This window comes from Nelusetta ayraudi, unplaced genomic scaffold (genome assembly GCF_046127955.1).
Source record: "Nelusetta ayraudi isolate G7.1 ecotype Tasmania unplaced genomic scaffold, CSIRO-AGI_Nayr_v1 ptg000050l, whole genome shotgun sequence".
Taxonomy (NCBI): domain Eukaryota; kingdom Metazoa; phylum Chordata; class Actinopteri; order Tetraodontiformes; family Monacanthidae; genus Nelusetta; species Nelusetta ayraudi.
Genome location: NW_027466100.1, coordinates 3928183 through 3952500, shown reverse-complemented (window position 1 = coordinate 3952500; position 24318 = coordinate 3928183). Strand labels below are relative to the sequence as shown.

Genomic DNA, 24318 nt, shown 5'->3' with positions numbered 1-24318 from the left:
CTCAAGCCTTCGACGACTTGCAGCCGGGAATGGGGCGAAAAATGACAACATTTGTCGGTAATGTATGTCTTGCGTAAAGTTAAAATATATATTTTGTGACTTTCGAAGCCACTACTTCAGAAGGAAGATGGCTGTGTTGTTTTTACACTTTTAAAATGTACACATTCGAAATGAGTAATGTCTCCTCCATAGCGAACGTGTAAGAAAGGGATGCAGCTGAGACTTTGAGACACTAACTTAAACTTAAATTAGTTGCCTTCTCTTTGTCACCCGTGTGCATGTGACGACCTGTCAAGACGCTTCACTTTTTGTACAAGGGGAACCAATTTCCAAGCAGCGTTTTCGTACTACACAATTATTCTGAATGTGGTGATTAAATGGGCTGCGCAGTGCTGACACCTTTGGGCCACAGTGTGTAATGCATTTCTTCAACGAGAAGGAAAAACCTTACCATTTCATTCAAGGTCACCCGTGGATGTTCCGAGACGCAAACACAGATGAGCCCCTGAAGGTCAATGGAAAAGACCTGTTTCTTCCAAAGCCTGTAGACAGTGGGCATGCAACACCTGTCAACATCACTTTACCTGGTAAGATAACAGTGCAAACGTAATGTTTCCTTGTAAACACAAAATAATAACACTTAAAATTTGTAATATAAATTATTATAATAACTAATAACAAAAGAGTCGTCCACTTTTCTATAACATCACTGCACAGCGCATCACAAAACACTTGGAGGTTGGAGCAAAGCACAAAATAAGCTTTATTTCTCATGAAGGATTTTTGTTGATTCACTGTTTCATGCATCTACATTCATGATGGAATATTGCTGTTGCATCTTTTTATGTTTTCCATAAATTTCAGTTTCAAGAAAGTTGAATATCTCTAAGCTTTTGTACATAGTCTATTTCACCCGGAGAGCCCTTGTGCAACAATTTTTAACCTCAAAACATTATGGTGTAAATCAAATGATATGGACTAACTTGTTTGCTTGCCTTAGTTTACAGCTTGAAAGAACGTGCTCTTCAGGTTGTTCGTCGCCTGGTGCGACCTGCGGACTACCGGAGGCTGGAAATAGCCCGCTGTCTCCATGAGGAGCTGGAAGATCAGCCCAGTGCTTTGAAAGATCTCCGGCGCATAAACCAGCGAGTTCAGAATCAGTTACAGCAAGAAAGAGAATGAATGAATGAACGAATGACCTTAAAGATGGCACCCTGTGGTGCAGTGAGGCCAGTATCAATAATATAAAAATGACATGGCACTGGAATTTAAAGAGACATTATTCCATGTTGAGTTAAAGCGTTGTTTTCATGTTTTACCAGAATGTCAGAGATTATTTTTTCAGGAAGGCTGGCCAAAAGATGAGGAGCATTTGAAGCCTGTTTGGCGAAACTATTCTTGACTATGTGTTGCCAAGTTGCATTTTGTTTTGTGTAGTTATTTTTGTCTCTTGATTATAACGATTCTAAATTAAGAAGTGTTCTTAATGTAAAGATTATTTAAATTTATCCTAGTATCTTGGTTGCCTACACTACTAAGCCCAGCAGTTAAGCCTTGTGTGAACTGTCCATGGAACTGTTTATTTTTGTTATAAAGTTAAAAAGAGGGACGGTGACTTAAAATGTGTTAGATGAAATTAAATTGACAGTATTTTCTTTTTTTGTGGCTCACACTAACTGACGAGTCTACAGTTATTTTGCCTTCTTTGTCATTCTTTGCTTCCCATTATACATAGATGCATTTGTACTGTATTATAATCTATTTCTGTAAAACATGAAATGTAAATATACATATATATATAGACATATATATATATTTTATATAAAAAGCAATGATAATACTTTTTTTTATTATTATTTTGCTCTGTCCTAAACAAGATCACTACAAGTCATAAATAAATTCAGTTTTGGAACCACACTGTACAAGTAAAGCTGGGAGGCAATGCCTAACAAAACCTGTTACAGTTGTATAAAATTGGAACTTTGTAATTTTATTGTGACTTGGCAATGTCCAAATAAAATATGTTTAATTATGTTCTGCCTTGTTCATTATTTAGAGTAGATGCTCATATCTATCGTTCTATATCTGTTTCCACATTTGTTTTTAAAGTTTTGCTCAATAAAATTAAAAAAATATGTTTTTTTTTTTTTTGCTATATTGTTTAAACAAAGCTTGAAATATGAATGGTAAATAGTCTTGAATTCTAGTCATATGAAATTAGCTCAACCCTAAATCTAAGATCAGAAACATATTTTTTATTTTGGATAAAAAACAGCAAAATTTAACTTGAGATTATTCAATGCCATTAAATGATTGGTGTGTAATGTAAAACACTTGCAACAAGTTACTTGACAGAATTAGCAACCGGACAGCCTGAAGTTCCGGTCATGAAAGGCAACCAATCATTTATGCGTAAATGTATCCAGCTCCAGCAAACAGCTCACACAGCAGTGGGTGCAGTAACTAAGCGACAGAGTAACTTAAACCATCTTTTGTGTTGAAGTTAAAGTGGACAGGTTGGAGAGGCATCTAAAACATGCAGACACGAGGACAGAAGAAATCATGGGACTCCAGTCGTTTTAGACAAGAGCAGTGAGTAAAACCAGGAATTGTTGTTGCGTTTAACTCTCTCTGCACCATTTTCCTTCTCAAATTTGAAATCTTTTTTGGCAGCATGACATTTTGGCCAAGGGGTCATTACGTCATGTTCAAACATTTCCACACAGACCACTGGAGTAAGATGAAAACAAAGGTAAGACGTAAAAAAAGAAAGAAAACGTCCTCTGGCAACAGACCGAAAACATGCAACACTTGATATTCTTGTAGATGTCTGTATCTCTTCTGACGTACAGGTTCCAAGTTATCTTTCACCAATTCCAGTTGATTTCATCAGGCATATGGGTTTGTGTAAAAAAAATATCTTTACATTTGGAATAGTACTACTAATACTGTACAGGAGTTAGGTAGAATGTCATCGATACATCACTGAGGAAACGTCAAACACTTGAAAACCACTCTGTATATTAAACTTCAAGGCACTTCAAACTGGGATGCCAACAACCGCTGCTGCGTACCTGCTCTGGCTCAGGGTGAAACTGCACTTTCAAAATGTGTTCCCTCACTGTGCCAACAGCACCGTAGGTCCTTTTATTTACTATGAGTTGTTTTAAATGTGCGCATATGTCCTCGGTGTTTCAATGTCACATTTTCCTGTAGGTCTCAATCGAAACGCATCAAAAAGCTCACCTCAAAACATGCCTGAACACAGAAATGTGTTCAATGACCATGCCAGAAGAAACTTCTGCTACTGGCTCCCTGAGAAAAAAACCTTGCCGTGTAAGTGCAGACTCAAAGATTGAATAATAATAAATAATCTGATGTTCTTAAATTAGATGAAATTTCACTTTATTCTCTCATCTTGAATCGGTATCTCCTATCATTCTGTGGTTAATAACTGACTCCAGACATTAGTAGTGTATTGTAACTCAATTTACTCATTACATTAATATAGCTGACTCAATGTTACAATGGCATGTTTTATGACGTGAACTTCATCTCTCTTTCTTCTCCCTAGGTAAGGGAAACAACTTTGGTGCTTACAAGACTGCTCTTGGATTACCAAAAGTTTGAAGCAGTGTTCTTGTTTCTGCTATCGATATAATACGACTAACGATATTAGTAAACATTATCCAGTAACATTGTGAAAGTAATACTAGACATGAGTGTTACTTTAATACAGCACTCTGTTTCTGAATTATTTTTGCATACCCTTTGTCCAACTCATTTAGAAATTTGCTGATTGCTGTGTTGATTGAACCAATTTATAAGGCAATAAATTGAAAATAAGACATTAAAAAAAAAAATCAACTCATTTTACTTCTATCTTATGTTACCTTTTCGTTCTGTTATCTAACAATAGCTATCCTACCATTAGGGATTATGTGATGTTAAATCTTACAACAAAAATAAACAAGCGTTGCTTTGAAACCGAAAGTCTCAGGCCCAAGTTCGTGTTCCCTCGCAGTATTTGAATATCTTTGTTGGACTTCGTTGAGTTTGGACTAATATTCAGAAGCAGATTTTCTAGTGCAGAGGAAAATGGCCCTTATCCTCACCCGTTAGTAGCTTCCCATGCGGAAGCAAATGCTATTCTTGCTAGGCCTAACAATCTTCGTGACGAACTTAACTCAGGTGTGTTCGATCTCCGCGTGCTTCCAGTCGTTGCCGTGTTTTCACTGACGGCTTCGTTGTTGTGTCGTGTCAGCTCGGTTGGAAAAAAAAAACAAAAAAAAACAAAAAAAAAAAACGCTCAAAACAGTTAAGTATGATCTTAAAGTTTTATTTTACAAGAAAATGTGGACTTCGGGAACGTTCTTGTGTGTATCGAGAGTTAGCAGTGATAAGGTCTCGGTCAATTAATTTTTAGCTAACCTGTAATGAGATACTATTGTTGTACATTAATAGTAATGCCAAATACTAATACTAATACTAATAATACTAATACTAATAACAATTGAAGAGTGCGATTTAATTTGCTGCTGCAATACTTGGTGAATGGTGAAACTGAAAAAAGGTTTGTCACTAAATAAAAGACTGCCTTTTTATTGAACATTTACCTGACATTGTACAATTTATTTCTCCTTTGTATTTTTTTTTAATTTTTTTTTTACAGTGCCTAAATAAATTAAATGTTGCTTTTTACTTCTATGTGAATTGCAATTTATGATAATAATAATAATAAAAAAAAACATTGCTTAGTTACATCAGATACAAAGTTACATCATATTGAATATCATGGGGAAGCAACTGAGAGTTGAGTTAGTTGTGAGTCATTACGTTGGATTATCTATCACCATTATAAAATTCTTAAAACTATATGTATAGATGATTATACAGTATATGATTTTTATTTTATTTTTATTTTTAATTATGCACAGAATGTCCTCATAGGATTGTCATTTTACCTTTGTTTGTTAAACAGAATCTGAACCATGCACAGCAGAAGAGAGATGGCCAATGGGAAATGGCCACAAACAGTAGACAAATCACCTGTACGTCCAAAGAGCAGAGGTACAAGTCCAAGTACACCCACTTCCAGGAGTCCATGGCCTAATGAAGATTCAAGAACATTTTTGCTCAGTGACTCTCCAGGACCTGATGGACTTGGTTCAATGAGTTTGAGCACCCCAAAGAGAAAATCCAAAATATTTGGTGAAGATGTTACCTCTCACAGTAAAGCTAAGCTAAAGATCTCTGCAGAAGTAAATACAAACTTAAAGACTTCACAACAGAGTACTACATAAGTAGGCATTATTGTCTGTAATTCTGTTCCTGTGCAGATTTTTCCTTTTGTGCTTTATTTTATTAGGGAACGCCACCAAACAATTTGTCTGAGCAAATTGAATTCCCTGGAACTGAGCAAGTAGTTCCTTCTACATCTCACTCCTTTGTTTTAAGGAAGACACAGCGAACGCCTGAGGAGGGATCGAAGGCTATCTGCAGGATGGCATTAATGGCGACCATCAGTAATTCAAGCAAGAAGTCCAGTACCTCAACACCAGAGAGGAGCAACAAAACCACTTTGGAAAACAGTTCATTCCTTGGCAGGAATTCCTCTGAAGCTGAGTACAGTGACATATCCTTCCCACATCTGGAGTGTATCTCAGATTCCTCGTCTTGTTGTGAGTCCGTTGATGAAGACAGTCAACAATGTCCAGATCCTTCACTGCCAACAGAAGAAGCCACAGTTTTTTCTCACACTTTGTCAACTAAAGGAAACGCTGAAGCCGCCCAGATGGTCACTGGAAACAGACATGAAACACGAGTACAAATGAAAGTTTTATTCTCAGCCATGCATTCCCATTCACCTAGTACAAGCCCTCCCACCTGGAGAGGCATGTCCCATTTCTCGGATCCATTTGCTCTGCCTGTGCACTTCAAGACAACACGCAGACACTCAGCCGCTGAATCGATTCGGGGGCCCAACTGCTCCGGATCTCCTAGAGACACTTCACAAAGAAGGCTGTCTTTGGGGGCCCAACCTCACCTCCACAGTCATGTGGGTTTCATTGACACACACTGCCACCTGGACATGCTCTACGGAAAAGTTGGCTTTCGAGGGACCTTTGAGAGCTTCCGAAAGCTGCACAGAGACAGTTTCACCCCGGAGTTCAGGGGCTGCATCACCAACTTCTGCAACCCCAGGATGATGGTGAAGGAGGGTCTGTGGCAGGGTCTGCTGGCCGAAGACATGGTGTGGGGAGCGTTCGGCTGCCAACCCCACTTTGCCAATCACTACTCGGCTGTCCACGAACGCAACATACTGATGGCCATGCGTCACCCAAAAGCCGTTTCCTTTGGCGAGATGGGTCTTGACTACTCCCACAAAAATTCCTGTGACATCAGCAAGCAAAAAGAGGTTTGTTCTGATCTGAAATAATAACCCTTACGGCATTGTTAACAAAAATGAAGCTGTGAGAACTTATTGAATAAAAGATTCATTTAAAGTCAGTTGTGTTTCTTTCTCCGTTCCTCTTTTCGAGGCTTTTGAGCGACAGCTGCGATTGGCTGTGGCCATGCAGAAGCCCCTGTTGATCCACTGCAGGGAAGCAGATAACGATCTGATGGAAATCATGAAGAAGTGTGTCCCCGCAGACTACAAAATTCACAGGTGAGGGTGCACTAAACAGCTCTCGTTTACACAATTCTTGTTATCAACGTGATTTTGGCAACGTAAGTGGGTAACTTTTGAAATCATTTAGAATTAAATTGAGACCTAGTTTGGTTCCTCTCTCACCTGCATGTACTGATGGTCTTTTTTTTTTTAAGTTGGTAACATTGTCATTGTTTTGAATGCTAATTGAGATGTTTCAATTTGAGCTCTTGTTGTCAATTAAACCTGTGGTTTCCAGGCACTGTTTCACTAACAGCTATCAAGTGATCGAGCCTTTCTTGAGAGAGTTTCCCAACCTGTATGTGGGCTTCACAGCCCTGATCACCTATGTGAAGGCTGCAGAAGTTCGAAACGCTCTCAGCCACATCCCCCTGAATCGCATTGTGTTGGAGACTGATGCGCCGTTCTTCCTGCCAAGACATGTAAGTAGATGAGATGAGAACTGTAGACGTTTTTTCCCAGTCCCTTAATAGTAATAACAATATTTGACAGAATTAAAAAAAAAAATATATATATATTGACATCCAAAAATAAACCAATAAAGTGAACAAATGAAGATTTAGTGCATCTGCATTAAAAAATGTTTACACTCTCTAAATTTATGCCAATGCTTACAGTGAACTAAATAGAGTCACTGGCGGTTGTCACTGGCTGTTGACATGGACACAAATAATCAGAATCAAATCTGAAGCATCAAATCTGAAGCGGAATTGAAGCGCTGAATGTAAACACACCAATCTGAAGACTTTAATCCGATCTTTTCTGCAGTGGTGGTTTATACCCATCCTTAATTGGATTGTTATCCATGCACATACTCTTTCCGGTCATGTTTCTCTGGTTGGGGTAAAATGATCCTCATTGCATGTGTATTTTGTGAAGACACGTGTGCAGCACAGCTTAATCATTGTTTAATTCATTCATTTTTTGCAAAACATTGCAGTAGTTTAACGACTATGAACAGCAAGAGAAGAACCATACAGTTCTAAATATGATGGGGCAAAAGCAGGAAACGGTACAAAATCACACAGATGCCCTGTTGTCACCTTCTACTCGGAAGCAGGGAGGTAGAGCCTGTGTCTTTTGAGCCTGACTGACAGCGTTGCTTCCTGTTCTTTCTGTGGTACACTGTTTGCTATTTAGGAGGATCAACGCAATGAGTTGCATGTGGTGCATCACTAATATATCCATGTGGTTTCGTATGATGTTGTCTACAGATGAAGGGGCATGTGCACAAGTTTTCACACCCAGGAATGGGCATCCATACACTGCATGAGCTCAGCCTGCTGAAAGAGGAGAGTATGGATGCGGTTCTCACCACCATCAGACACAACACCACTCAACTTTATGGTATATAGAATTTAGAGTTGATGGAAAAACATGCAAACTGTTAAGAGGCTGATCTCCAAGTTTTATGTCTAATCTCCTTTTGAATTTCTTGACTCTTCTTGTATTTTGCAAGACTAAGCTGTGATTAAAACGAGAATTTCTGATATTTAAGGTGAGGGTTCATTTGATTATAGTTGATGTTATTTTTCATATAGTTGGTAATTTTGTATTGTTTTTTTGTGCCCATAATATAACCTTTTCTGTTGCCTTTTTTGTTTTGTTTGTAAAAGAAGCTTTATTAAAATATGTTTTATACTTTTCAATCCTTCAAATAAGTTCAGACTTGACCGAACTGAGGAAATTTGCTAGACAAGCCTCTGCCAGACCACTGCTGTTGGGGCACAATTATCTCGAGTGCATTTCATAAGCTGAATCGTAAGGTGGCCTACTTCCATTGCTATCAGTTCTTTGAAGTTTTGCATCAAATGAGCAGATGAAAGTAGTTGTTTGTCATCAGGTTAGCAAGACCGGTGTGCTGAAAATGCCTCTCGCTCTGCTTTGATTCTTGTCTCCAGGGCAGCGCACCGTAACTGTGTCTGCATGTGTATTTGTGTGTATTACAGACAACACAACAGGTAGAATCAATCAGGACTCTAAATGCTCGGTGGTGCTTGACCTAGTTCCTGAGATTTGTACAGGAAGCTGCACCACCTTGTTCCTTTCTTTGTTAATGCAATGTCCTACCCTTTCAATAAACTCCAAAGTGCAGGTCTTCACCGTGTAAGCAAAGATGTTCATATCCCTGTAGTCGCAAACCATTCCTCAGACTGGTAAATCTCTCTGTTGAGTCAGAGCCGTCTGAGTTGTTAAACCAAATAACAGGAAATAGATTTTTTTCTGTCCATTCCTCCTACCAAGCAGAGTATTTTAGCTTTTGACATGTTTCATAATGTATCCGCCAAAAGGAAGATTGAAGAAGAATGGGCACGGAAATCACATTTATGCTTTATTTTTTTGAGACACACACAAGTATTGTGATTGAGAATGAAATCGTTTACTATAGTACAGAAAACATAACAATTGACGGTTGAGCTTCCTGGTTGTCACTAATGATAAGCGAAAGTAGGACCACTATTTCACTCACTGGAGCCTCTGGCAGTCAGTTTAACAAAATAAGAGAATGGAATGATTGGTAACCTTAAAGATTACATCTGATAAATATAAATTAAGTTAATTGAGTGGAAGTTACATGAAAGTACATTACAGCACATGGATAGCAGAGAAAAGGGGATACCAAGAGGGCTTGGTGCTAAAATGAACACTTTCTGAAGAGAGTTGAAGACAAAACAGAACAATTGAAATTCATGTCCTTATTTTTGTGGCGGAGTCTCTGGAAATAAAACAAATCATTTGTTAAACATTTTTTTCTATACACTGACTGAAGGGGACTGTATTTGAATGAAGCAGACAAACCTGCTGTCCACTTGTATCCCAGCAGATGCTCAACAACGTCCTGCAGGGAAACGCCATACTCCTCAAAGTCCTCCTCCCTCATGGTAATGCCGATTTCAAAAGGAGCAGTTATCTGCTTCAAGCCGAAGGAAGAGTGATTAGTCAGAAAATATTATTGTATTGTGTAAGTTGCAAGTACTTACTGTGAATTGGTTGTTCTCACTGGGTTGACTCGGCTCTCTCATGGCTTGGCGGCCAACCCTGGACGGCTTGGTCCTACTCTGTTTGAACAGAAACGGACAATGATGCAACGTTTTGGAGACTGGTGTTATAAATTATACTGTAGAAAGTTACGTAAATATAATGTATACAAGGTATATTATTTCAAAAATTCAGTAATTGAGGCAATCATTGATTTTCCAAATAAGTAAATGTAGAATATGATAAATGCACAATACAAATGTAATAGCTGCTTATCCTTTAAAAATAAATATAGGTGAATACTCAGTAAACAAGCACAAAATTGTATGAAATATCAGAATGAAAAATAAAAAACACTGACCAAGACCTTGTACATAATGAGTGAGCTTCATTACAACAAGAATATGGTTCCAGGGAAACACAAATAAATAGTTATTAAGACCACGTCTCCTTACCTGAGGTTTCTGAGAGGGACTGAGGAAGCTGGAGCCCGCACTGGTTGACTTAAACCAGACTGTCAAAGAAAACAGCAAAATGGCAAGCAAACAGGTGTTTCTTTTCAGAAACATAGTCAAACATCAAAATCTACGATCTAAAGGCAAAAAAAACAACCATGTACAGTCACAAATGTGAGCTGCATCTGGACTTGTTCACTTATATACCTTTCTTCTCCCTTTGTTTTAGCAGTTCATCAAATCAAATGCCATTTAACAGGTCACATCGACTGTTCAAATGTTTAAATTGATAAAAAAACAAACAAAAAAAACAAACACACGCATTTCTGTGTTGTAACCAGAAAGCAGCTGCTCCGCTAGGCAATATTTTGGCTGTCAAGGAACTACAGATAAATGGCGACAGCCACAAAGGCATGCCTAAGTAATACAGGGTGTTTGCACACAGAGAAAATAAACTTTATCAACAGTTCTGTACGTAAGACCTGCATTTTCCATTGCTTATCTGTAATTGAGCCATGAGCAGTACAACATTAGTCCATTATATCATTTCAGTCATTTTTTAGGTTTTGAAATGTAAAAATACTCTCAGCAGTCACTTCATAGGTAAAATGTCCAGTTTCTTGATAAGACAAATAGCTAAGCAACCAATTACATGGTGGCAAGATTTAGGGACACTGACTTGACGAAGACACCTGTATATTGTATATTGTATGTTGCAAAGCACAGATTACTAAAACCTTGTCCCACATCTTAAATGGCTTTCATGCTTAAAAGGGCTGCATATATTTAGACACGACAGGATTGTGCACTTGTTATCGGAAGTGATCAGTTCTACCCTTGGGGCCCTCTGTGCAATGATGATTCTGATGTGTTTTGTAACATCTCAGCCAACACCCCTGACGTGGTGGTGGTTAAGTGAGAGTAGTGGTGAGGTGCTCATTCTTGAGGTTGGCTGTACTTTTGATCACAGCCTGGAAGAAGCTTTCTTAACCGAGTTGCTAAAATATCAACAGCTTAAGCAGACCATTTCTCCTCCTGGGCTACAAGTCTAAATTTTTTTAGATTTGGTAGCCTAGGTCTTGTGTACAGACAGACTAGTGGTCAGAGACCTTCAGATGGATGGTACCTCTAAGAGAAAGGCTAAACAGCTAACAAGATATTGCTCTATATCTGCTGTCATTGATAGCCTCTCAGTATGGAGAAGGTGCTGCTTTTTGTACCCATAGAGTGGATGTGGTGTCACAGTGTTACTGTCTGTTAGCCTCCTGACTGTATGTGTACATTAACTGTTATACAAGCACAAATGTATCTGATTGACTCCCTTTGGTTTATTTGCACTGATAGTATTTATGTCCTTATTGCAGTTTGTATATACGTGGACATAAATAAAATACTTAAATGTGTTTGTGTGTGTGCGTGCACTATAACAACAATAAAAGCACATTTTACTTTCATAAAATATAGTTTATATACTAGTTATTTCTTAAAAACAGTGCTTATAAAAATCTTTTTGCGTGTTTGTACAAAAATATTATCTATCTATCTATCTATCTATCTATCTATCTATCTATCTATCTATCTATCTACATACCACACGGGAACTCTCGTCTCTTTTCCTATTAATGTACTATGATTCAATTAAAAAATAAAACAAATCTGACAGACATCTCAGGTTAACAACTATAGAAAGTGCTTCGTCGCCGGGAGGAGCGTGTGGGGGGCGGAGCTATGAGCGAGCCTTTTGGTCTTGTGACCTCCCATCCACGAATCAAAACTTGTGACGTAAAGAGTTGCCGCAATATTTCCCATCAGCCCTTTGTGAACCTATTCATAAACAGGATACAATGTTTATTTAATACGTTTTGGTGGGCTGTTATTACGCCAGATACATGTTTTACATTAGTACAAATATTATATGTATGTTTTCAAAAACTTGACGTTGAGCGACCTTCTGCTGCACCGTGAGCCGATTTACTCTCTGTTTTGTGTGCCTATAAATACGAGACCCCTCCCTTTTGCTGTCGTGTTACTTTGGTAGCACATATACTAAAATTGGAACGATACAGAGAAGATTAGCATGGCCCCTGCGCAAGGATGACACGCAAATTCGTGAAGCGTTCCTTATTTTGAAACTACGACCATAGTTTTATCATTTTCCTACAAAACTAAGATAAACCCTAAACGCAGCAAACGAATGAACGCAATTCTAAAACGTTACAAAAGTTATCAATGTCAAATGTCAATTGCAATGTCTAAAATAAATAGTTTCGTAATAGACTAAATAAATAACGCTATTCTTATAATGGCTGTGCTTATTTTTTATGTTCATCTAGAGAATCTGTATACACTTTAGGGTGTCCGTAACAATTCTGGCCGCTAGAAGGCGGTCGAGTGATGTCCTGGTCGGACGGTCATACCAACGAAGAAAACGAGTACGGTAGCTACATAGCAGTCTCAGTCAAATGTTGGGATAAGTCTAGTATACAAAACATGGATAAAAAGAAAAAACCTTTTCGCGTGACCGCCTCATCGGTAATGGAAACTCAGAAACATAAATCAGCAACATATTTAATTTAAACCTTGTACGTCTGTTTGACATTGGCGTATTGCATAGTTTGTTTGCTAACCTGCTATCAGACAACATAGATGGAATTAATCGGCGAAAGAGTACACGTTTGCAGGTAATTTGTGACTTACATTTGTCGAAACGTGTTGTTTTTTCCTTTTACAGCTTGTCGACCTCAAAGCTGAACTCTACAGAAAACAAGAACAATTTAAAAAGGAAAAACTCGGGCAAGAAAACGTTGGTGCTGGGTCCGTATTAAAGGCCAAAGAGAAGGTACCTGAAATTCGGTTTTCAGACTCGAAGTGCATTGTACATTTTCACCCTAAGGTCGCTCACCCTACCGCACACTCCTCTCTAGAAGCCAAATATCTGGAGTAAACAGAATCCTGGTGTTTCAGCAAGAGCCGAGAAGGATGCAGAGCAGCTGGCCGAGGAGCAGAACAACTTGGATAATTCAAAGTGGGTCTAACACACGTAGATGGAGAATCGCTGTGACTACATCGTTGAACAACTCCTCCTTAATTCTTTTTTTCTTCTTCTTCGTAATAGACGCAAGTTGGAAGAAAAGGCCAAGCTTTACGAACAAATGACAAAAGGAGACTTCCCAGGTGAGTAAAGTTTGTACCGACCTGATACAGTGAGTGCTAAAGATTTTTGAAGATGTCACCATCAAGTTCTCTTGTATTACACTAGATGAAGAAACAGAGGGCCTGTTCCTGGTTGACTTCACCCAGAAGATAATTGACAAGAGGGAAGCAGCCCACCTACAAAGGGACAGAGATGAAGAGGACAGGGGCAACTTGCCTCCGGTTCCTCCCCCACAAAATCCTGATGAGGAATGGTAACGAACGTCGCTTTACATATGAAGTGTCTCTATGATTTACTGAGAGCGCAACACAATCTTAGCTGTAGCCACTACAAACATGGCTCCTGTTTTCTAAACTTCTTTGTTTCTCTCAAGGGTGGATTACGTGGATGCTTTGGGGCGATCTCGAAGATGCATGAAGAAAGACCTGCCAGATTTTCAGAAAATGGATCAAGACCTTGGAAAAGGGTGAGTGTTTTGCAAACAACAACCCGTTGAACAACTGGCAAAGCTTTTCTCAGGAGTGGACACTCAATGTTGGCTTATTTGGCATTATCGACTCCAATGTAGAAAAATATCCACCGACAAGACCTTATTGTCCGAGGACATGCGTCGAGAGCTGCAGAGGCAAGAATGGGAACGAGAGGAAGAGGAGGCTATGAAGAGGCCTGTTGGGCCGATCCACTATGAAAACATTAGAGGACAAGGTCTCTGTTCCGTCATCTTATCTACATTCCTGTAATGATAATAAGTGATGAGTAATGGTCTCTAAAACGTATGTTTGCGGCTTCCTTCTCTTTGTCAGAGGCTCGAGAGCTCGGCGTGGGTTATTTTTCTTTCGCCCATGATGAAGAACAGCGCAGCAAGCAAAGAGAAACTCTCGACATGCTCCGAGACCAGGTGAGCATCCGAGCCTAAAATCACTGATGTGATGTAAATGATAGAGAGAGATAACGCAAGTTTGCTTCTTCAGACAACAGAGCAGCGCAGTAAGAGGGAGCAACTGAAGGAAAAGCGGCAGGCCATCCTGCGGGCGAGACTGGCAAAGGTGAGGCAGAGGAAGATGAAGAAGGCCAAGCTGGATGGAACAGAGGATGAACCCCAAGATGTGGAGGTCGAAGGTGAGAAGTCACATCTGCTTTGCCCACTTTCTGTGTTTCTTGCATTTCTCATTTTGAGGTGGGAAATTGAGCTGCGCTATTGCAGTTCGGCGAACACATAAATGCTGACAGATATTTCCCTGCAATTGTTCATTTTAGATCAAGAGGAGGAAGAGGAACCTATAGGACCTCCACCTCCGTCAGAGGACGTTCCAGAAGTCAGCATCGCGAGAAGGGTGGAAGTGGAAATCCAGACAAGAAGAGACACCAAACCAGGAGTTCCTCATGTCAGAGAGTGGGACAGAGGGAAAGGTATGATTCCTTGCTTTCAAGCTTTACAATCTTAAAGTGCATCTTTCTTTCACACTAGCTGTGTTTCCACAACAGTTTTTCTCAAAATAAAACCATTGAATGGTGTGAAGCGCATAATCCGTAATTCTCGTAAAATCTCGTCCCGCGAGACCCCACTTTGAGGCGGATGGAGGTGTAAAACATTTTGCGATAAATCTGCATTTCAATGTTTTTTGCTGTCAAGAGTCAAGAATGGTTGTTATGTTTTTCTCTTTGATTACTTGTAAGAAAAGAAATTCTGTCTCCTCCTCCATCCAAACATAACACGCATTTTTCACTTGAAGTGAACTGGTCACGTGACGTCCGCTGACGTGTAAATGCGAAAAAAGTGTTTCCATGACACTTTTGCGATATACCTTTGTAACGATACGTCTGGAAAACCACCTCATGAGAGCGTCAAAACCTTTTAGGGACATTTGAGAGGTTTTTCGAAGTTTAGGTGTTTCCATTACCATTTTTTTTATTGCGATATTTCGGCTTTGCACAATTCTCAGGGTAATGGAAAACTCAGCTATTGACTCCTTTGGTTTCTGGGTAACCTTGTACCTCGAAAACGTTGTGATTTTTCTTTCTTACAGAGTTTATGTTCACTGAGTGGAAATCTCGGCGTCGTGACGAGCGAGATTCAGAATTTGCGCCTCCCACTGAGTATTTTCCTCCAGGGCCAAAACACAAACTGGACAAGAACAAAACTCAGCCGATTAAACCAAAGACATCCTGGACATGGACAAAGGGGCAAGGAGAAGTCTCAGAGAACAAGGAGGAAGAACAGTTTCAACCCAAAACTGCTCCCCCACCCCCTCAGAGCCAACCAGAGCCTCCGAGTCCTTCTCCAGTGCAGACCACCCCGCCTTCGAATCACACAGCAGACTCGGCCGCTGGCTCGGCCGCTGGCTCGGCTCCTCCTGTCATGCCTCAGTATCCACCTCCTCCTTTTTATCCTCCCTTTCCTCCTCCTCAGTTTGGAGCCCCACCTCATCTTTATTCTCCATTTTCCCCATATAACCCGTACCAGTACCCACCCTACTGTCCTCAGCCCCATCCAGGGCAGCCACCGCCAGGGCAGCCCGCTCACTGTCCCCCAGGACAGCCCCCTCCCCCAGGGGTGCTCCCTCCCCCAGGGGTGCCTCCTCCCCCAGGCCAACCTCCTCCCCCAGGGGTGCCTCCTCAGCCTGCAGAGACCAGGCACGCTCAGCAGCCTGGACAGAGTTTGGACGACATGCTGAATTTCTACAGGAACACTTTCTGAACTCTAGAATACAGTTTGCAGTTTCAGCTTCACAGATTCATATTGTGAGTGTAAATAGACAAGTACTTCCTGACTATACTTGTTTCCTTTTGAAGGAAATCACAATACTAACGGGTAAAGTCCCAGCCCTTGTCATTTGAAGTACTTAATAAAAGGAAATCATTTTACCTCCCCTGCTCATGACTTTCATATATTTCAAACCATTTTTCCCACCAAAATCCCCATATAATGTCCATTTTCCCAGTTCTTGGGTTTCATGCAATCAATTTTACATACATTTTTTTTTAAAGATTCTACAGATACCATACCTAAACATCAACATTTTAACCCTCTGTAACTTTCTTTTTTATGTTTTTTAATTTAAATTAGCCTTTTTTTGTTTTTTTGATCCATTGTTTTGACTCTTTATGTTCCAACCAAACTGTAATTATGTACAGTTCCTCAGCAAATACATTTTTTAACGAGTAATATAAATAAATTGTATTATTGTTGACGTAAATTGACAGGATACAGACAGCTTATTGATATAAACAAATAGGAAGGATTTGCATAATATTGGAGCTTTACACTTAGGAAGTCCGTTATGGGCCTCCTGATATTATCGGCCGATAAAGGCATTAAAAATGAATATCGGAAAATATCGGTATCGGGGAAAGAATATTATAAAAATATGACTTTTTAAAAATTTCTCCCAAATTTAGTAGGCATGCCAAAGAATTAATTGATCGAATTTCCTGATATTACTAAATAGTAAATAACAATACTTTACTCGTCTCTACAATGCTTGATGATGTCATCAAACCGCATTAAAGTGTAACAGCAAGCGACACGCGTGTTTCAGCAGAGTGCTTTCAGTGGTGGCTGGCTACTAACAAAATAGCTTGTTCGTAACTGACGATTATTATTTTGACCAGAATGTTTACTTTAATTTGGAAAACCTTGAAGTGGTTACATTCATCATTATCTCTGCATCCAGCGGGACATCACAGTACAAATTAGACATTAAGGTGTTAATTCCATGACCGCATATATCGCTTGATATCGGTATTGTAAATTAGGAGTTGGACAATATCGGGATATCGGTTAAAAAAAAAAAAAAAGAAAAAAAGAGAAGTCAATATTGGACATCACTTCTTCACAATTTGGAGAAAGAAAATTGAGTTTCAGTTGAGTCCAGAATGATGCCTGTAAAACTTATCCACCAGATGGTGCTGTGCACCTGTGTTAACAGTTTGCGCTCTACTGTGCGGTTCGAAGTAATTTTAGCAATGCAAATGGTTTCATAGTGTCCAACCTGCTTAGTATTTCAAACACACCTCTGCCTCTGATGATTTACCCACACGTCCGTGATCTATACTGTAAGTCTGACATGTTTTCACATCACTGAAAGCTCAACTAAATAGATTTTTTACCGACGCCACGATCATGCTGTACTCGGTGGATTTTCCTGGTGTGTTAACGTCAGTGAAAACAAACTATCTTCATGTTAGCTTTTGCTAGTTTTAGATGAAGTCTATACGTAGTTCTGCGTGCCAGGCAGACTGTTGTTAAGATCAACTTGCCATTTGTTTTTGTAGAATTTGTAGAACATTCTCCAGTTTCACCATGATGCTCACCTTCTCCCTTGCAACGAGCAGCCTGACAATCGTGTGTTGATCGGATGAGCTCGTGTGTGCCACTGACTCACCACTGTAATGGGTCTAATCACTTATTGGTGGCAGGAGGGTGTGTCCCACAGATGGATCCTCCCTCCAGCCAGGGGCGGATCCTACTGAGCAATCATCTCTGCATTTAGCAGTGGCAGTTTAATCTGAGCAACCCTCTGATTTTAAAACAAGGGATGGCTTTTATACAGAACAAAATAACACATTGTTAATTGTATTTTTTTTGTTTACCAATTACTGACTGATAAGATATCATAAAAAAAAAAAATAAAAAAAAAATACATATCACGGAGAAAAGAGGGTATGTTGAGAAATTTCAGTGTCATTCATTTCAATGTGTGTTTTTTGACAGGTGAGGTAGCTTCTCTGTTCATGCTGCTTTCTATCAAGACAGTGGCATATCATCCTTGAAATAAGCTGCATCGTCTGCTCAGCATGAAGGCTATGTTTTTCTCAAACAGGACAATAGATACTGCCTTCTGCACTAGTCTGTGCTTTTGTTTTGGTCTCCTTGCAAATGTGGTGCTACAGTCAGTGCTGACACACTGACCGCAGCTGTTCATAATCCATTTATCATCATCACCAACCACCTGGGCATTGGAGTATGATATTGATGAGAATCAGACTCATTAGTGGTCATTCCCAGAGCACAGAAATCCATTGAGTTGTTTCTACTTCTGACTGGCAGATTTTTGTTTCACAAAAGAGCAGTGAAGTTTAAAGGGCGTTCAAGAAAATAGGAGATAAAGCGAACCAGAATACAACAAATATATAAATTGTTAACGTCAACAAAAAAATGAATTGACAAAGAAACAAACCTAGCCACTTGCTCCATTCAGAAAATAGGCCATTAAGACTCCACCGCTTGAATGAAACATCAGGACTCTCAATAAATGAATGCAGAATAAAGGTCACTCACCAGTTCAAGTTTTGAGCAGAAATGTAAGCACGTCCAAGTTGTCATAACCTTTACATCAGTGGAATCTGACGACATCAAATAAAATCATCTAAAACAAAATAAAATATACAAATAATATATAACTATGCAATGTAACATAAAAATAAAATATGCAACGTACAAACAATATTAAACATATCAAAACCTCTAAAGAAAAATCTACATTTTATAGTGTAAAGGGTACATACACACACAGTAGGAGACATTTCAGAAGAAGTGACTGAGTACCTTTGACTGGAGTTTTCTGTGGAGTTGTTAAATGTTACTACAGCTCTTCAGAGAGAGGGGCAAATCAGTCAGTCGTTTGAGCTCATTAAATTTCACTTCTGCTACATAAGCAGGTTTATTCATCGAAATTAATTTCCCCATCTGTCCCGCATCACCTGAGATGGAGCCGCTTTGTTTCATATTCCTTTTTTTAAACACGACGTGATTCCTGCAGGACCGCAAGTGGTTCTTCTGTGTGCTTATCTCAGCTCTGGAGCGCTGCAGGAGTTGAACTTTTTTTTTATCTGTTGCCCTCGTAGAAATGCCATAGTATATGAAGTAATTGAAAAAGCAGGGGGAGGCTGAACGCTGGGCTTCTGTTTCATCCCACCACTTACTAACTACTGCAACTGCTGCTGCTGCACTTATTGCTCTTATTAAGAACACTTGAAGAGGATCATGCAGCTGCATTTAATAAAAACCCAATCATTTCCACTCACATCTGCACTCAAAAATGATCCTTGAAAGATAAAATAGCTAAGTAAACATTATCTATTTGACCGGAGTTCAGTAGGTAAAACAATGGAAACCCTTGTTGCATCTTCATCCCGCACTGCTCTGCCAGTTTGTCAGGCTGCTGCCTTAATGATCCTTCAGCGCTCTCTTCTTTCACTGCCGCGTATGGCCACAGCCACACTGTGGTGAGATGATGTGGATCCGACAGAGGTCTGGGTCGCTCCATCACCATCACCCCACGGTGAGAAGTAATGAGCTGCTGCGTGCGTAATGAGAGCTAATGCAGCCACCAGGCCATAACGCCCACCCTGCTGCGTTGTGTCAAACCACCGCATGCAAGAGGCAGGCTGGTGCCACTGAGCGCGGTGGCGAAAATGTGAGTCTCTCAGCAGCAGATGCAGCGCAGGAAGAGGGGACAAAGACCCCCGCAGAGTCCCAAACGACAAGCCTTTGGCGGCGGGCCAAATTACAACGCGGGGCAATTGGATTTATGAAGTAAATTAGACCTTTGGTCTCCGCTGACCAGATGCAGGGGACGAAGATCACGTGCTTCAGTGCTGATACAACTCCTCACATCCAAGAACCTGGCAAATAAAAGCACAATTTTCACAATCCCAATATATATATTGAGAATATTCAGTCAGCACAACATTCATGTAATTCTAAATTATATCTATAATCTTCCTGTGTTACCTATGTGCTATGTATAACAGTTTGTTGGTTAAGGAAAAATCACCTCCAAGACAAGTTGTCTTTACTCAAAATAGAATTTTGTTGAAAGAAAAAAAATAACTGTTTTTATTCTCAGTGACAGAAGTTAAATCAGTCACAGCACATTTGCTGCTGAAGCTGCTTTTATCCGAGGTGTCACACCTCACAAAATTCTCACTCCTTGTATTTGTTTTTCACTTTCATTTCCAGGCCGTTAAACCTCTTAAACATGCAAACAGGTCCAAGCAAATCTGTCTTGAAATAATTCTAAGCATGAGCGTGTGTACAGTTCAAAGATTTAACACGCATCTTTGCACCCTGATTAATTAATTAGTACGATGATTATTACTAAGATGATGATGATGATGATGATGATGATGATGATGATTGTTATCAGTAGTAGTAGTAGTAGTAGAAGTAGTAGTATTTTAAATATTAATTGACATGCAGCATTAGTGAACACCAGGATTTATTTCTCTATTTTTCTCTTACAAGGTGCCTAACACTGATTTATTTCTCCTGGCCTTTATACCAAGCTTCAGTCTTATCATTTAATGGATGATTTGTCCATAGATTCAGACTCATGTTCTAAAAAGAAAAAAAAAAAAAACGGACAAAAAAACACTAAGACATGTTTCACGTGCACACTGAGCTTGTATCTGTATTTGTGTGATAAGTTCCTCACTTCATGGGGTACTGGAGTTGGATTGGAAAAGATGTTTCAGTTGTAGCAGGCTGAGCAAAACTGGAAGAAAGATCATATTGCAAGAATAAAAAAGAATGTTACAGGGGGCCTTTCATGGTGGATGAAGATCTGCTTGACTAGCAAGCAGCAAGTTTAGCACGACTTCATGTAAACACTGCGGCCCATAACAGTTAACAATGGACTGATTCCATATCAAGAAAATACAATTTAAAAAAAAAAATAGTGGGCCTTCCCTTTTAGATGTACTTTCATAAATGATGACGTAAAACCAGTGTCATTATCAGAGAAGACAGTGAGGGCTAGAGTACAGATCAAAAACCATAGGGGCAGGGGGTTCTCATGATACCCCTTTTCCACCAGGAACAACCAGGTGCTGGTTTGGTGTTGGTGCTGGAGCCAATGCTTGGTTGGTTCAAGCTCTCTCACCTCCTGAGAACCTGTTTGCTTTTTGCTGGCAAGCAGCCAAGTTCGAGCCACGGCATTGCGTCACTGTGAAATGCCAGTATGTAAATAAAGCACGTCCCATACGGAAGCCCACAGAACAATGTAACCTCATCAGAGGGTGACCTCCACACAATTTCATGTTGCCAGCATGAAGATTTTGTCTGTGGTGGTTGCATATGCACCTGACTGCAGTGCAAATCATCAGGCTCCTCGGAGTCTCTGAGCGGTTGTCCTGGACGGGTTGTCATCCAAACATCCCCGAGTTCTGGTGGAAGATTTCCACGCCCACTTGGGCAATGACAGAACAATTCTCGGTATGTGTGCTAGCAGGGCCAACCTGGACCGAAAAGGTGGTCAAGAGATGGAAAGAGCTTCTAGATCTAACTAACAGGTCATCTTGTTAGGAGGCACGATGGGAAGACAATGGGGAAGAATCATTCATTTTCCTGGTAGAAGTTGCTGAGGCGGTTAAAAAGCTCCCCGCTGGCAGGGCGCAAGGGGTGGAGGAGAGCCATCCTGAGTTAGGGGGTTGGTGTACTATCAGTCCCTTACCATGGGGTCTTGTTCATGTGGGACTGGCAGTTTGGAGCAGCGTAGTAATGCAGGAGCTTCACTGGATCATTGCAGGGAAGGAGAAGCTCGACCACATGGTGAAGTTCTTGATTTATCACTGAATTCTGAGGTTCCTGGGGTAACTACAGGACCTGCTGGAGTGATTAAATATCCCACCTAGTCTTGGAGCTCCTCTGGGGTTCTTCAAGAGGAGCTAGAAAGTGTTCCTGGGGAGAGGAAGACCTGGAATTCCCTTTGAAGCCTGTTTACCCGCCAGCCAACTCTGGATGAACAGGAGAAGATGCATGGTTGGATGAAACAAATAATATTGAATTAAAATGCGTGTGTGTGTGTGTGTGTGTGTGTGTGTGCGTATGTGTGTGTGTGTGTGTGTGTCCTACAGAAGCAAATTGATATGTCAATTATTCTAACTTTCTTAAAATAAACAGAGAGCAGACAACGTCTCCTTGTTAAAGTTTTAAGGATGCTGTGAAAAGAATCAGTGTCGTTCCACTTTGTTGTTTAAAAAAATCGCCTGCTCTTGTCAATTTAAATCACGGTGGTTAATTTGATGGTGAAACGTGACTCGGTGTGACTGAGTTCCGGGGGAGAATTAAACGCTCTCCCGAGGGCGTGTGAGACAATGTGTCTTGGCTGTTTGTTGTCACTTTTGCCAGTGCTGCTGTCACATGGCCACTATTGATTGTTGCAGCGACTGCTTGCATCTCAATGTGTCCCTTAGTGCAAGATTAATGCTGCCCCTGAAATAAATAAAGACTGCAGCCCCCGTGCACTTCTTTTCATTATTAATGAAACTTAATGGCAGTTTGGATAAACACATGAGGTAAACACACTGGTTTGAAAAAACAAAACAAAACAAAACAAGACGAGAGAAGAAGAAGAAGCAAAACCCAAGTGCAAATTATAGGACTGTTGGAGTAATAATGCTGAATTTTTTTCAAAACAAATTAACAACGTCCTGTTTTTGCACCTTATTTAGTTGTGATAAAGAGTGGAGTTAAAGGTTCAGTATGTCATTTTTTTTTTTTTTAAAGAAGGCACGTTTGGTGTTTAGGCCACTGTCAGACTTCTGGAAAAAGATGGTGGTGCAAGATGGCAGCATCTAGGAGCAAGACCCTTGATCTATGTACATTATTTATATATGAGAACCGTTCAAAGGATAGATACCAAATTACTTTTATTGTACCGCGAGTATACACTTATTCATGTATTTATGGGAATTATGTCAAGCTTTTACCAAAATAAAAATCCTACATCATGCCAAATTTTACACACTGGATATTTAAGGGGCTATTTGTTGATAATGTTTTCAAAATTAGACGGCCATCGCAATGCATTAGGTTTAAGTATTTCTCTTTAGTTTTTTTTGTGCTTATGTTTATTTTTAGTGACACAAACCTGAAAATTCTTGCTAATGTTAACATAAACTACCATAATTGAATAATAATTATTATCAAAGATTTGCGCATGACACCCTGTGTTGTGACAAATTCTGACCCTGCGTCCCTTCAGACAGAAGGCTTCAGAGGACTGCGATGGCATTCTGACAGGGTATCTCATTTAGTTTGGGCGGATTAGAACCAAAACACCCAGTGAGTCAGAAGAGTCATCGTGAAGGCGTGAGAATGACAAATCTAATACTAGCTGACATCTGCAGCGAGTTCCACACGCTGACAGGTTATTTCTGACTCACATGACACTCATGACTGGAGGTCAGTTTAGGTTAATCCAGTGTGGCTTCATGGAGATGTGTGACCTGTGTTCACACTAATGTCGCCTGTCATTAGAATTATTGCTCCCCATGACAACAACCTGATGGATGTGCTGTTTAGTCTCAGCGACATGCTGCCACTTAAATCAACAGTGATTAATTTGCCAATGAATAATTTTAACAGTGTTTTAATGCAAATTGAAAAATTCAATTAATGGATAATCAGATATTTCTTTTTTTTTTTTTTTTTTTAAAGAAAATGAACTTTACTAATGTTTAGTCAGCGAATTCTGTGAGAGAAATGTTCATCCTCCCACATTTGGGGAGAGTGGGTGCTGAAACACTCTGGAAATGACCCTTTTGTGATGTCGCTAAATGCTCTGAAATCACGCTGGTATCACTCTAAGTGAGGACACCCACCAGCTTCTCCCCTTCTACATAAACAGCTTCCAACAGAGGTCTATATATGCTGTTTTCTGGAGCTCCATAGTGTTTTGGATATACATGTTAGGTTGATTTACATACATTTGGAACGAAAAATGAGAAAGAATGTCTAAAATGGTTATGATATAACATTGACCCTTTGAGTGTTGAAAAAAAAACCTCAACACAATAATTGAATGTTTTGATATTTACTGACAACATATGAACAAAACTTGTTTATATTGAGTCTGCAGATTGCTGTAATAAGGCTTCATTTAAGCCAAGGTACTCCAGAGCACATATTGCAGTACAAGTGACATTTTTAGAATAGCCCTTTTTCTTGTTTACTAAACCTGGTTCAACAGCAAAGGTGTGTTTACAATCTGTGCCATAAATTTCAGATTTACATCTTTCCTTTTGTCAGACTGCCCCATTGTGCACATGTC

At 39.8% G+C, this 24318-nt stretch overlaps 4 protein-coding genes, 1 long non-coding RNA gene and 1 other non-coding gene across 8 annotated transcripts in view; 4 read left to right on the top strand and 2 right to left on the bottom strand.

Moving 5' to 3' along the window:
* The window catches only part of vhl (von Hippel-Lindau tumor suppressor), a 2454-nt gene extending 420 nt beyond the window's left edge, over positions 1–2034 (top strand). Inside the window, exons 1-3 of the mRNA XM_076037131.1 lie at positions 1–57; positions 465–587; positions 1001–2034. The exon at positions 1–57 is cut by the window's left edge and continues 420 nt beyond it. Coding sequence (XP_075893246.1) covers positions 1–57; positions 465–587; positions 1001–1182 — 362 coding nt within the window. The 3' untranslated portion in view covers positions 1183–2034. The remainder of the gene's footprint in view (positions 58–464; positions 588–1000) is intronic.
* A 1439-nt stretch (positions 2035–3473) lies between these two features.
* LOC142895829 (uncharacterized) lies at positions 3474–5079 on the bottom strand. Its single transcript, XR_012928264.1, has 2 exons — positions 4991–5079; positions 3474–4308 (listed from the first exon to the last, which is right to left on the bottom strand). It is a non-coding gene; the product is annotated as an uncharacterized LOC142895829 (long non-coding RNA).
* tatdn2 (TatD DNase domain containing 2) lies at positions 4102–8310 on the top strand. 2 transcript variants are annotated; one of them, XM_076037129.1, is made up of 6 exons: positions 4102–4191; positions 4982–5261; positions 5369–6418; positions 6543–6670; positions 6912–7095; positions 7888–8310. In XM_076037129.1, the coding sequence occupies exons 2-6, from the start codon at positions 4992–4994 to the stop codon at positions 8026–8028; spliced, it is 1773 nt and encodes a 590-aa protein (XP_075893244.1). In that variant the 5' UTR covers positions 4102–4191; positions 4982–4991; the 3' UTR covers positions 8029–8310. The 2 variants fall into 2 exon arrangements, with proteins under 2 accessions (XP_075893244.1, XP_075893245.1); XM_076037130.1 differs by lacking the exon at positions 4102–4191 and having other exon boundaries at positions 4976–5051; positions 5141–5261.
* Positions 8311–8900: 590 nt separating this feature from the next.
* Positions 8901–10722, bottom strand: ghrl (ghrelin/obestatin prepropeptide). Of its 2 annotated transcripts, none has more exons than XM_076037134.1 (4): positions 10108–10722; positions 9655–9732; positions 9473–9587; positions 8901–9389 (listed from the first exon to the last, which is right to left on the bottom strand). In XM_076037134.1, exons 1-4 carry the CDS (start codon positions 10219–10221, stop codon positions 9370–9372), a joined length of 327 nt encoding a protein of 108 aa, XP_075893249.1. In that variant the 5' UTR covers positions 10222–10722; the 3' UTR covers positions 8901–9369. The 2 variants fall into 2 exon arrangements, with proteins under 2 accessions (XP_075893249.1, XP_075893250.1); XM_076037135.1 differs by having other exon boundaries at positions 9473–9584.
* A 1408-nt stretch (positions 10723–12130) lies between these two features.
* LOC142896013 (U6 spliceosomal RNA) lies at positions 12131–12236 on the top strand. The gene has a single exon (XR_012928289.1). It is a non-coding gene; the product is annotated as a U6 spliceosomal RNA (small nuclear RNA).
* A 251-nt stretch (positions 12237–12487) lies between these two features.
* Positions 12488–16126, top strand: ccdc174 (coiled-coil domain containing 174). The gene is made up of 11 exons (XM_076037133.1): positions 12488–12639; positions 12839–12946; positions 13032–13132; positions 13223–13281; positions 13367–13514; positions 13635–13727; positions 13830–13966; positions 14065–14159; positions 14233–14380; positions 14519–14671; positions 15289–16126. Exons 1-11 carry the CDS (start codon positions 12502–12504, stop codon positions 15957–15959), a joined length of 1851 nt encoding a protein of 616 aa, XP_075893248.1. The 5' UTR covers positions 12488–12501; the 3' UTR covers positions 15960–16126.
* Positions 16127–24318: the final 8192 nt, after the last annotated feature.

Excerpts from the sequence above, each read along its gene's own strand:
- tatdn2 (XM_076037129.1), top strand. The coding sequence starts at position 4,992 with ATGCACAGCAGAAGAGAGATGGCCAATGGGAAATGGCCACAAACAGTA. Across the intron at positions 5,262-5,368 it reads AGCTAAAGATCTCTGCAGAA|GGAACGCCACCAAACAATTT; the intron begins GTAAATACAAAC and ends TTATTTTATTAG. Across the intron at positions 6,419-6,542 it reads ACATCAGCAAGCAAAAAGAG|GCTTTTGAGCGACAGCTGCG; the intron begins GTTTGTTCTGAT and ends CCTCTTTTCGAG.
- ghrl (XM_076037134.1), bottom strand. The coding sequence starts at position 10,221 with ATGTTTCTGAAAAGAAACACCTGTTTGCTTGCCATTTTGCTGTTTTCT. Across the intron at positions 9,588-9,654 it reads GTGAGAACAACCAATTCACA|CAGATAACTGCTCCTTTTGA; the intron begins GTAAGTACTTGC and ends TTCGGCTTGAAG. Across the intron at positions 9,390-9,472 it reads GGGATACAAGTGGACAGCAG|AGACTCCGCCACAAAAATAA; the intron begins GTTTGTCTGCTT and ends TTTTATTTCCAG.
- ccdc174 (XM_076037133.1), top strand. The coding sequence starts at position 12,502 with ATGTCCTGGTCGGACGGTCATACCAACGAAGAAAACGAGTACGGTAGC. Across the intron at positions 13,967-14,064 it reads TGAAAACATTAGAGGACAAG|AGGCTCGAGAGCTCGGCGTG; the intron begins GTCTCTGTTCCG and ends TCTCTTTGTCAG. Across the intron at positions 14,160-14,232 it reads TCGACATGCTCCGAGACCAG|ACAACAGAGCAGCGCAGTAA; the intron begins GTGAGCATCCGA and ends TTGCTTCTTCAG.